Source organism: Camelina sativa, chromosome 2 (assembly GCF_000633955.1).
Source record: "Camelina sativa cultivar DH55 chromosome 2, Cs, whole genome shotgun sequence".
NCBI classification, from domain to species: Eukaryota; Viridiplantae; Streptophyta; class Magnoliopsida; order Brassicales; family Brassicaceae; genus Camelina; species Camelina sativa.
This window is the reverse complement of record NC_025686.1, coordinates 22,124,158-22,136,983: the sequence shown is the minus strand read 5'-3', so window position 1 is coordinate 22,136,983 and position 12,826 is coordinate 22,124,158. Positions and strand designations below refer to the sequence as shown.

The window sequence follows — 12,826 nt, the reverse complement described above, 5'->3', positions numbered from 1 at the left end:
CGATCCATTCTCAGATCAGGAGTTTGTTTCCGTCCACAAAAATCTTCAATTTTCCACTGGGTATTCATGGCGGCGGTTATTTTCTGTCAATTAAAATTGACAGTTTGTCTCTCCCAACTTTTACGGGAGATAACCGTCACAGGAAACCGCCATGGATCAACTATAAATCCACACAATTCCCTCGCTTTTTCACAATCATTCTCCCGATTCTCCTTGATTTTTTCAGTCACCCTGCAAAAATGAGTGATAACATCCGCAAATCCGTTCAAGATCTTACTTTGGGCATAGACGATGCCCCAATCTCGCTTCCACCGGAGTTTCTTTTCCGAGCGATCTCCGTCAATCGCCATACTTTGGTGGTTACACCAGTCAATCCACGGAAGCAAAATCTGCGAGCACTAATACGGCAGATGCCACGAGTCTGGACGAATTCTAGAGGGTGGGAGAGCACAGTTTGGATTCCAGTCCGAAGACTCTCTGAATTTGGTGCTTCGTAGGGGCCCTTGGTCTTTCGGTGACTAGATGGTAACCACCCATCGATGGTATCCTAACATAAGCGAGGCTAACATGAAGATCATACCATTCTGGGTACAAATTCAAGGTATCCCAACTCTTTGCTTAACCAATGATATGTCTAGGTGGGTAGGGAACAAGATAGGATATGTTTCTGAAGTAGATTACAGCTTCTAAGCAATGTTTATATTAATTTTTTAATCCGCAGTATACTTCATGATATTTGTTTGTTATTTTTTAGTTTGTTTTGTTTAGTGTTTGAGATTTTATTTTGATTTTTAATTATTATAACAAAAAAATAAGGGATCTAAATATATAATAAGTCATTTATACGCTATGATTAACTCACATTGTTTCTAATGATTTAATTATTTTACACAATCTTAGTTAAATCAACTTGATTTTATATGTCAAATATTCTAATATTAATAGTGTTAAAAATAATAAAATGAGGATTGAAGCTGTGTTAGCACAAATTTAATGATATTTTTTTAATTCTAACATGTCCTCTTTATAACTCATCTACTATATAACCATATTATATAGTATTTTAAAATATTTTAATTTTACATATTCGTAATATTTTAAAATTTTATTAAGTTTATCTATATATTAATTATAATATTAAAATAAATGTGAATTGAAGTTCTTCTTACGTTAAGATTCAAAGCTCACAGTTATTAGAAAATAAAATGGGAATCAAATTGTTGTTTTCTTTGTTTGCAAATGGTTCAGAGATTGAACATCTTCAAAATACAATAGAAGTGTAGTTAAATATATTATAGTTTCTGTTTGCATATTGATTTTGTTGTAATTTTTTTAGTTGGAAAGAAATGTAAAATATTTAGGAAACAAAATCTGAAGTAATGCTATTATTAGAAAATTTTTAGGGATTAACTTTGTAAATAACTTTTTAAATAAGTACTAATAAAAGGGTAGAACCCAAAATGTACTTTAAAAATGTATATCTACTAGATTTAAACCCGCAGTACACCGCGTGCATATAATTTTTATTATTATTTATATTTTATATTGTATTTGTTATTTAAATATTAGATATTTTGCAAATAGAAGAATAACTAAATTTCCTGCCGTTTGTGCGGTTAAATGTTTATATTACTTTTTAAACCCGTAATATACTTCATGACCATTTGTTTGTTATAATTAGTTTGTTTTGTTTAGTGTTTGAGATTCTATTTTGATTTTTAATTATTATAACAAAAAATAAGGGATTTAAATACATATAAGTCATATTTTTCTTAATGATTTAATTATACTACACAATCTTAGTTAAATAAACTTAATTTATATGTCAAATATTCTAATATTAATAGTGTTGACAAATAATAAAATAAGGATTTAGCCCGTGTTAGCATAAATTTAATAATATTTTATTAATTCTAACATGTTCTTTTTTATAACTCATTTACAATATAACCGTATTGTATAGTATTTTAAACTTTTTAATTTTACATATTCGTAATATTTTAAACTTTTATCAAATTTATATAGATTTATTATAATATTTAAATAAACGTGAATTGAAGTTTTTTTTTACGTTAGAATCAAAGCTAACAGGTTTTGGAAAACAAATTGGAAATCAAATTGTTGTTTTCTTTGTTTGCAAAGGATTAAAAGATAGAATATATTCAGAACACAATAGAAAATGTGTGGTTAAATATATCATAGTTTCTGTTTTCATATTGATTTTGCTGTCATTTTTTTAGTTGAAGTGGAATGTAAAATATTTAGAAAACAAAATCTGAAGTAATACTATTTTTGGAAAATTTTTAGGGATTAACTTTGTAAATAAGTACAAATAAAAGGGTAGAACCTAAAATGTACTTAAAAAATGTATATATAGATAGATTAGTGGAGGGGGTTTTACCGTAACTGAAATGAAATCGAATGAAGATTGTTTCGGATCTTGGTTGGATGTCGAAATCAAAAAATTTGTTAGGTAATTGAAATTTTTTGGTCGGATCTTGGCTCCATGAGGATGGAGAAAAGAAAAGATGCAATGAGAAATTTTGCAAAAGAAATTTTCAGTTACTCTACAAATTATAATCAGAATTTCCAATTTTGTATTACAGAAAAAATATTAAACTATACAAAATTTGATATGAAATTTATATTTACAGAGTTTTTTTCAAGGCAATCTCTTTCATTTTCTTATCTACATAAATCTATACTAAATAAAAGTAGGAGCAACCTTTTAAAAATACAAAAATTTCTATATTATTAAGATTATTTTTTCAAAGAAAAAGTTTAATCTATAGAAATAAAATCTATAGAATAAAATATTACAAATAAATGTAACTTTGCAAATATTAGTTGACATAATAGCGAGTCAATTTTTTAAAAAATAGAAATTTTCTTCATTTTGTGTTTCTAGAAATCGTAAAAAAGTAAAACCCTAAATTATGAACGTATCTTAGTTTCTTATAAATACTTTACATTATATTCATTATCAGATCATGGCTACCTATTTTTTCTTATTTGAATTGTGCTAATTTTTTAAAAATATACATACTAATCCATAGTATTTAATCGTAGGTTGTATGGAATCAACGTCGTGAATTGATACATGGAAATTTAGATGCCGCTTCAACCGGTGAATTTTTAACTTTAATGTTTGATTTTATGTTCGCTATATTTGTTCTAATGGTTTAGTTGTTCGCCAGAAAATTGGATCCAATGTTTTAGGATAATTTTCTAAGGTATGCTCTCATCTCTTCTCAGTTCTCATGATTGGTTATATGTTTTCATATGTGATCATATTAGCTAGCTTCTAAAACGAACAAGAGAGAAAGAAACAAATATATGCATGGTTTACATATATGTTTTTACTTTTACGTTCCACGTGATCTTGAGAAAAAAAGCTAGGATTCATCCTTCAGGTGATCTCTTCTACACTGTAACATGTTTGTTTTTATTATTTAATGGGTGGCTTTTTCCTTTTAATTTTTGTTGGTTAGTTCATGTGATTAACATGTAATCTCTATATAATACGACTACAGTCTACTATTTTGGTATTATGATTCAAGGTTCTAAGATTACAATTAGGTTTTGTGTATTTTAAAGGTCATGGAACAATAGTGTAATCTTCTCCTTAATTACTTGATTTGTAGTCAATATGTGAAAGGTGCATATTGATAGTTGTGATGATTATTTAATAAATAAGAGTTGTTATGTGCTTCTGTATAAACTATTGTTATGTGCAACCGTAAGTCTTTGTAACTTGAGACTAGTTGTGGCAGAGACAGAGTCATCGAAATTTTATCCATCGTGACATATGGGATTTTGAACCGTTGTTGTATGTTGCGTTGTTGCCGTCGTTGCCGTTATTTTGAGTTTGTTCTCCATCAGACTCCATCGAATGAAAAAAAAAAGAAACAAATGACATGGATAAGTAGAGAGACGTGAGCAGAGAGCGAGGACTATTATGCTCCTTGGTTGAGATTATGTGAAGAAAAGAGTAAATCGTGATGGAGACGAGACAGAGAGATGCGGCAGAGGTGGTGAAAACCATTAGCGGGTATGTGACTCATGTTTTGGTTGTGGCAAGTTTTGATGGTGGTGGTGGAGCCAAGACAGGTTAGATCTGAGAAGGGAAAGAGGAAGAAGAGAAAGAAAGTGAAAGGATGATGGAGATAAAGGCTGAGTTTAGTAGCCAAATTTAGGGGTTAGCATAGATATGATGTCTTTTGGGAAATGTAGATATACCGGCATGATATCCAACAAGCCAAGAACCTCAATAGGCATTAAACTGCTAAGTATGGAACATGAACAGTTTCAAGATGGGTTATTGAGGGCATCTTTATGAGGTTATAAGGATGTTCGATTGAGCATGAAAATTTGTGGAGAGACTCATGCTAATATAAGCTCCATAATCAACGGTGGAATTGCAAATTGAATTGTTAGTTTGTGTTTTATTCGAGGGTTGTTATAGAGGCTTTGTATATATGGAATGAACAATGACAAGTTGTATTGTGGGTTGGGCAAACAATCTCGCGTTGAGCTGAAACCTTTTTGGTTAATAGTAAGCTTCTTACTTTGTCTTGCATTGGTCCTTGATTATAATAATCTTCTTACTTTGATTAGGACTTTAGGAGGATGTTAGCTTTCATTGCTTTCACTCTTTCCATTGCATTGCCTGTAAAATTTCTGAGCCACACGGTTTCGTTTTTCATTAGTAGCATATTGAGGATTTAACTCAAGAAAAAATTTCATTGCAAAGGGATCTTGATGCTTCACGTGCGCTGGCAGAATCCTTAGCATTAGAAAATTCTTCGATAACAGACACTTATAACAAGCATATATGTACATACCTTGTGGCATCCTACTATCCTAGAGATAAAAATAAAATATCATTTAAGAGAAAAACAATACTATCAATCCAGTAATTGAAAAATAACTTGAAAACCAAAGAACATAAACAAATGGTAGAGATATGATAAGATAATTTATGTGTGAGATTTATAAAATAATTATAAAGTTTTATATTGTAATTTCGTATGCTTTTATAACACACATTTTTTTTAGGTCTCTGACTTTTAGAGCATTTTTGAAAGAAACAAATTAGGAGAGGGCATGTTTGAAAGCAGATATTAAAAAATAGTTATTACTCAAAAATCGCAAAAATTATAGTATGAAAAAATTGCTTTTTTTTTTTTTTTGTTATTTATTAGATGTATGTTATCATATATCACCAAACACCCATTTATATAACATAAATGATGCTTAATATAAATAAATAAACATTTGTGTTAAAAAAAATCAATACGTTATTATACTGTTGCATACCATCTGTCGTTGTATATTTAAATGATTTTTAAGTTTAAAACATTCTCAAGAAGTCAAGATAATCCATACATGCATATCCGCGCGTAGCGCAGATTAATAACCTAGTAAAGAAATAAAAAGACAATGTATAATTAATAAAAGGTGTACAAAATAAAATAAAACTACACCATAATTACATTGGAAATGAGAAAACTTGGTGGGCAAGCCAGTTCCTCTGTTTTATGTGAACATCTCACCAAGACACCAAACTAGGTTTTTATTTTTTATTTTCTCTCGCAGCCTTTCTCTCGGTAAGAACAACTTATATTCTTAATCATGTTTCTCCTTCTCAACCAGCCCTCAAAGCTACTATGCTTCCGGAGGAAAAGACCTGTACTGGTGAGATCCTCCAGTGGCTTCTCACCAACGTCGCTGCAAACCCCTGCTTGTAATATCACCGACGCTATTCCTTGTGTAGACAGAGCGGATCTAGGAAAACTCGTCATTGCCAATGCTAATGAAACTAGTTGCACTTTTTTGGAAAAGAAGGTGCCAATGGAGTTGGTGAAGAATCCAATGGTAACGATCGGGTCATCCCATGGCTGGATAGCTACATTGAAGGAAGATGGAATACTGCGTCTCCAAGACGATCTAAACCCACATGCATCGTATACAGAACCAAAACACATTCCACTGCCTCCTCTTGTAACTCTGCCTCATTGCCAAACTCAGATCGTCACCAATGTGTCAATGTCCTCATCTTCTCCCGAGGATGAGGACTGTGTTGTGGCTGTCAAGTTCTTGGGACCTCAGCTAAGCTTTTGCAGACCCGCTCAAAGTAACTCGGAGTGGATCAACATCAGAATCGCAAACGCTTGCTTCCACTCCTCCCGTGTCATGTTTTCGGAGAGGCATGGTAAGTTTTGCATACTCGGATCTGGAGGCCATATCATTGCATCATGGGATCTCCTCCACACACACAAGCAAAATCCCAAGTTCCAGAGGTTACGGTTCAAAAACCTTCCCAAGCTGACAAAGACCAAGCGGGAGCTTATGGATTCGTGCTACAAAAGCGAACACTTGGTGGAGTCAAGAACCACCGGTGAGACTTTCTTGGTTAAGTTGTACAGGAAGGCCGTGTGTAGAGGTATGTCGAAATTGAGAACAAAAGTTTTAATGGTGTTCAGGCTAGATGACAAAGGAAATGCTGTATACACTCAAGACATCGGAGATCTCTGCATTATCCTCGCAAAGTCTGAACCTTTTTGTATCTCTATTGGCTCCGGACCCCGCATGTTCTACCCTAACCATGTTGATTTCCAGGATGGTGGCGAAGCCGGATATTTCAATCTTGCCAAATCCACCAGCATTTGTGCTAATTGGGGAGCCTGGACCGGTCACTATGTTCCACCTCAAAATATAGAAAATATAGTTTGAAAATTTGAGTATGAGTTTCAGTCAAGTCTGTCTTTTCTTTTTAAATCTTGAAACATCAAATCTATTTTAATATATTCTATGATATGCATATCCTCTTGGAGAAGTTACATCCCTTTTGAGTCGATGTTCTAGTATTTATTTCTGTCTGTGTGCTTATTGGTGGTGGTGGTTTTATAAGCAAAAAACCGACAGAATAATTATTAGAAAAACAGAGTTTAATAATGCATTTCATGGGAACGGCAGAGATGTTGTTCGATCTGGACTTTGGAGGAGCATTAGGAATCTCAAGGATGGTATTGGTATATGTTATTAATTAGTATAGGTGACAAAGAGTTTGTGGTGAAACAAGTCAGAGAAGATGGAATGTCGTAGAAGTCGAAAGAAGTTACTGGAGGAGTTTTGATATGTGCGTCGAGAGCTAGAGGTAAAGAATGTTGTCTGTTAAACGTGAGTTAATTTGGTTGGTTTGAATACCAACGTGAGTGGAAGCAGAGTTTAATAACCAATGCGGAGAGGGAGTTTCCCAGAGTATAAAGAGTTTTGCTACTAGTGTGACATGGTACAAAAGAGCAATGATAGGGCATTCACCATTCGTACTAAAATACATTTTTATGCCCATTACACAACATATAAGCTTCATATAAAAATTATTTAACACTCACAAGCTATTTATTAAACACTGAGAAAAAAAATGTTAATTACTAATTTGAAAAACCAAACTTCATCTAATACTATCTGTTGTTTTAAATTTTAAATAATATTTTTACTGTAATTATAAATGAAACCGAATGAAAATTGTCTCGGATTTTGGTGGGATGGACAAATGTATTCGTGCTACACCAGAGAGCACTTGGTGAAATTTTCTTGGTTAAGTGGCACAAGAGAACCGCCGAGATCATCAAGGGTGTTGCGAAAATGAGAACAGAAGGTTTAATGGTGTTCAAAATAGAGGAAGAAGGAAATGTGAGGATAGATTTTCTGGATGTTATGAAGATAAAGTATGTTTAAATCGAGGACACATCGAAGGCTCAGATCAAAAGCCTTGTTGATCTCTCCCAAGCTCAGGTGGTGTGTTATGTACTCATCCACTTTTATCTCCTGCATCGTTCGATCGATCAAGTGTGAGAAAGAGAAAGGGAATATCAAGAATTGTTGACTCAAGTTTTAAGTTTTTTTTTTTTCTTACCCTTCTCAAATACTTTTCTACGAGCCAAGGCACTTGGGTTCGACTCTTGAAACCACCAAAAGCTGTTCCTTTCCACACACGGCCAGTCACAAGCTGGAATGGTCGAGTTGATATATCTCTTGTCCTGATGCTGCTACACCCAATATCACCGAAGTTCCCCAAACCTGCAAAGTCATTGTCTTTAGCTCTCTTAACAATATCCTCTAGTCTACAATTTAAAAACAGTTTCTTATGAATGAATGTACATGGATGACTTACCTTGTGACAGCACTCCAATGCAGCTCTCATCACAGAGACATTCCCAATGCACTCAAAGCTGTAGTAAACAGCTCCATCAGTGAGATTGACAATCACTTCCTGAATTGGCTTGTCGTGCTCCTTTGGGTTCACAAATGCGATAACTCCAAACTTGTTTGCAGAAATTCCAACCAAGAAGTCAATTATATGCGTAAAACTCACAAGATTTCCAAAATCACATTCTAACCAAAGCCAGTGTTATCACTTTGACAAGACAAGAAGATATTACCAGTTTCATACTTCTTGCTATCAATATCAATGCCAATGATCCTCGAAGCACCAGCTGGTTTTGCACCCAGCATTAAAAAGTTTGAGGCAAGTCCAACAGTGCCAAGACCAAAAATGGCAACATTTGACCCTGGTTCTACTTTTGCAGTATTCAAAACTGCTCCAAGACCTAATAGGACGCATACACATGATATACTATTAGAGACCATAATGCTCATTTCTATCAGCAAATGCCAAAAAAAAAACTCGAAAAGAAAGAAGAAACGAGCAGGGAGTTAGGTTCCTGTCGTGAAAGAATAGCGAGAATGGTGAAGAACTATGCGGATCAATGTTATCAGTTGATGTTATATTAATATACTAAAACTTAGACTAAGAAAGATTAATGAAGTTCCACAAAGTATAAGGAGATATAGAGAAAGGTGAAGATAGGTCTAAAGTCTTACCAGTGGGAACACCACATCCAAGAAGGCAAACTATATCCAAAGGAGCATGAGAATTGATAGACGGGTTTTCCATTAACCGAGAACCGGGACTTGCGGTCGTTCATCATAACCCCAACACCAGTGGCAGATCGAACCTTGCCACAGAGGTTAGTCTTGCCAGATTTGCAGAACTTGCATTCACGACACTCAGCTTGATAACAAGGGATAACATGATCACCAGGTTGAACCTCTGTTACTCCTTCACCAACACTCTCAAACAACCCTATTCCCAGCAAAACATAAACAACCATCTCAACAACAATAAAGGCTTGTTTGGCTCGTAAGCCACAGCAGCTACGAAATCCAAAATCAGAAAAAGAAAATCAGGGTTTTCAAAACATCAGATTCATGTATCTGGATAGAAAACACTAAAATCAAGGAGGAAGAGAGAGAGAGAGAGATGATGAGGAGGAGGATCGAGTATAAAACAATACCTTTGCATGTGATAATCTGACCTTGACGGAGGAAGAGATCTTTGAGAGATGGAGAAAAAGAGTGAGCAGTGGTGTTGGTGGCCACTATGGTGGTGTGTTGTCGTTTCCTTTTCTTCTCTTCTCATGGGGCTAGAAATGTAATTATCCCAGTCGAGTTGAGTCGGTTCGGGTCAGGTCAGGTCGGGTCAATAATAATAATCGCGTGAGAGTAGTCCGATTTTGATTTGAAGTAGGTCCCGAGACACATACACTGTGGTGTGGTCCAATATAGAAAAGGTCGATGCTCATTTTTTTTAGTTTTTTCTCACCATCTTTTTCAGTCCAATCATGCAAAACATTTATCTGTCATCTCTACGACAATTCTCCTAAGATATTTATTTACTTTAACAAGATATTATTGCTCAATCGGATAATTAGAGTGATTCTTACAGAATAGATTATTTATAGTGAGGCCGGTGCTATAAAAACAACATGTTTAGCAAAGGCGGTAACAAACCCAACCAAAAAGCATACACTTTGGTCCAAAATTACAATAGTCGATAGATATTTCATCTTTTCACAAGATTATAGAAAATGTGTCAAAATCCGTCTTCTTATGTAAAGATAGACCAATTCTCAATGTTTGAGATTATCTCAAAAAGAAGTTAACAATTCGTAATAAAAAGAGTTTTGTGACTTTCCAAAATCAACAAACTCTGCATTTGCATTGTTTAGAGAGCGTATCCGAAGTGCATGATCCTATCGTTTGATAGACACAATCTACCCATATACACTCTTCTCTTTCTTGTCGTGGCAAAGATACACCTATAATCGAATGTAACCGATTTTTTAATTGATCAAAAGTAACAACTTCATGCAATAACGTATATCTTTAAGCAAATGGGCCATCAAACTAAACAATTTAAATTGTCAGAAATGTCAAACTTAACTACTATATGTAAGCTAGACCTAGTCTAAACCTAATTGTGGTGCTGGAGAAAAAAATAAATAATAAAGCGGCCGCTCAACGATTTGCCCATCTGAGAAGAGAAAGAAGCACTAATTTTTTTTTATTTTTTTGACTTAGGCTTGAGACTCGACTCTGATGTCAATCGGCTACAGTAAAACCTCCATAAATTTAAGACCAAAATATTTTCTTAATTTATAGTGATATTAATTTATCTACAAATTAATATTTATTATTTTATAATGTAAATTAATAATTATTAACTTATAGATATATTTTTAATTATTTAAATTTTTATAAATTGTGAATTGTGATCATTTTAGCAAAACAAGTTTAGACTTTGGGAAGTTAGAAATTTTATGTTTTTGGAATTGACAATAAAGTATAAATATTATATATAAATTGATGTACATAAATTCAAATTGATGAATAATAATATTAACTACCGTATCTTAAATAAAACTATTAAAATGAAAATGATGCATATCTAGACATTGAAAACATTAAAAAAGTAGTTATTTTAATAATATGTTATAGAGTATTTTATATCATTATAGTTTGAAAATACAATATAACCATTATTTTATAGATATGAGCTTTAGGTGAAGATTCATAATTTCAAAACATACATTATTATACCAGCATATATTTGTAACTTACATAATTATTAATTTATGATATTGTTGGGACCATATTTTACATAGGAATTTCAGCAAAATTTATTAATTTATAATTTTTATTAATTTATAGAGTATTAATTTATAGAAGTTTTACTGTAGATTATTAAGGTTATGTTCTGTTTCGGTTAACCGATTGGTTCAGGTAAACCAAACTGAAATAACCGATAACCGATTATCAAAATTTTAATGTTTTTTTTTTTGGTGAAGATTATCAAAATGTAATGTTGTCGATTGATTATGTACTTATAACCAAAACCAAACAAAACATCCAATATTTCGGTTTGGTTCGGTTATTTCAGTTTGTTAATAATCATAGGTTTAGGTATCATGTTTCTATTATTAGCTCTTCTCCAAACTTTTTTCTTTTTCTTTGTTGGCAATCTTGATTTTGATAAAATTTTAAATATTTTTCTTTAGAGTTAATTCTGGTATAAAGTTTTAAAATTTAAGAAGATTGTTGGATTATTAATTTTTATCATTTGAAGGAGTACATGAATTTGGTTATCGTTTTTGTCCGTTTCTTAACTTTTTCGAGAGACGACTATTAAGGTGTAAATGAAGTAATGAACGATACCACTAAAGAGATGGTTAAACCCCACTTAAGACACAACTGTGATGTCTTATGAAGATCACGTGAAGTGATACGCGGTTGTTTGGAATATTTTAATACGATGGTTGAGAATCTAATGTCTCTTGAACTGTTGTAATTAGTTTTCTTTATGAGGTATCAATTGCGATATTAATTACTATATATGGGTAGAATTATCGAATTATATGTGGTTTGGAGTGACCATCCAGTTATCAATATTTCTTAGTGTGAGTCACATATTGTTCGATGCGAACAACCCGTGTAGTACACATTACAAAGATTTATTTTTTTAGTTAGCTAGCGTAATGATTAATGAGCGCATACCTTTTCCCATAACTAGTTGTTTCTGAGGCTTTCTGCATGATCGTGAAATGACAAACCCCTCTTTTACTTCTAATGATGATGAGTTTTGTTACCATATATTGACCCAAAAGACGACGAGTCTTCCGTAAACCTCTAATATATAGCTCGAAACTAACCTAACAATATATAACTGGCTGATGTATAATGGATAACAATTCTCCAAGATTCCAACACATGATTTTGTTAAAAGGAAAGTGGCTTTGATGATATTTTTTCCCCCCAAAATCTATCTATATATGTGCATGCCCGGCCTGAAGGACAACAAAAGCAAAAGATAACAAAAACATCAAAACATAAACAGATTTTGGGGGGAAAAAATAAGCTTTTTCTTGTTGCAATCTATTTATATGCCTGCATCAAAACTGACTCACGTTTCAATTAATGTCAAGCCCTAATTTCGCCGTTGGAGAAATCATCCACTATACAAATCTCTCCTCATTGCTCACATTCGCAATGTTGATTTCTCAATGTCGGAGATGACAGCTGCAATTTTGGCTTCGTTCAACGCCGCTTCCATCGGAAGCACCGCATCACGAGATGTAGCGTCGCGATACCTTAAACGGCGCTTCCTCTTTTTCGTCGTCGTCGGGTTTCCACCAATCGTCGTCACCGTCCTCCGCGGCGAAGAGATGTCAATCGCCGATTGTTACTCGACCGGCGACTCATTCGGTTATTATAAATCGTCCGAGATCAACACCACGTCGTGACTCGTTGGATCGACGAGGTAGTGGTAGTGGTAGTGGTGGAGAGGTTTCTTCACAGCGCAGAGAATGTTGTTGACTTCTGGGAGAAGCTTGTTTGCGTCGTTTCAGGCGGATTGAGTTTAGATCGAATCTAAACTCATCGGCCGGAAGAGGAACAGTAGAGAAGAAGAAGAAGAAGAAGA

At 33.6% G+C, this 12,826-nt stretch overlaps 1 protein-coding gene and 1 pseudogene across 1 annotated transcript; one reads left to right on the top strand and one right to left on the bottom strand.

The window, feature by feature from the left end:
• On the top strand, positions 5,594-6,790 carry LOC104732474. The gene has a single exon (XM_010452028.2). It carries the CDS (start codon positions 5,635-5,637, stop codon positions 6,733-6,735), a length of 1,101 nt encoding a protein of 366 aa, XP_010450330.1. The 5' UTR covers positions 5,594-5,634; the 3' UTR covers positions 6,736-6,790.
• On the bottom strand, positions 7,639-9,466 carry LOC104732465 (annotated as a pseudogene).

Coding starts and splice junctions, on each gene's coding strand:
- LOC104732474 (XM_010452028.2), top strand. CDS start 5,635: ATGTTTCTCCTTCTCAACCAGCCCTCAAAGCTACTATGCTTCCGGAGG.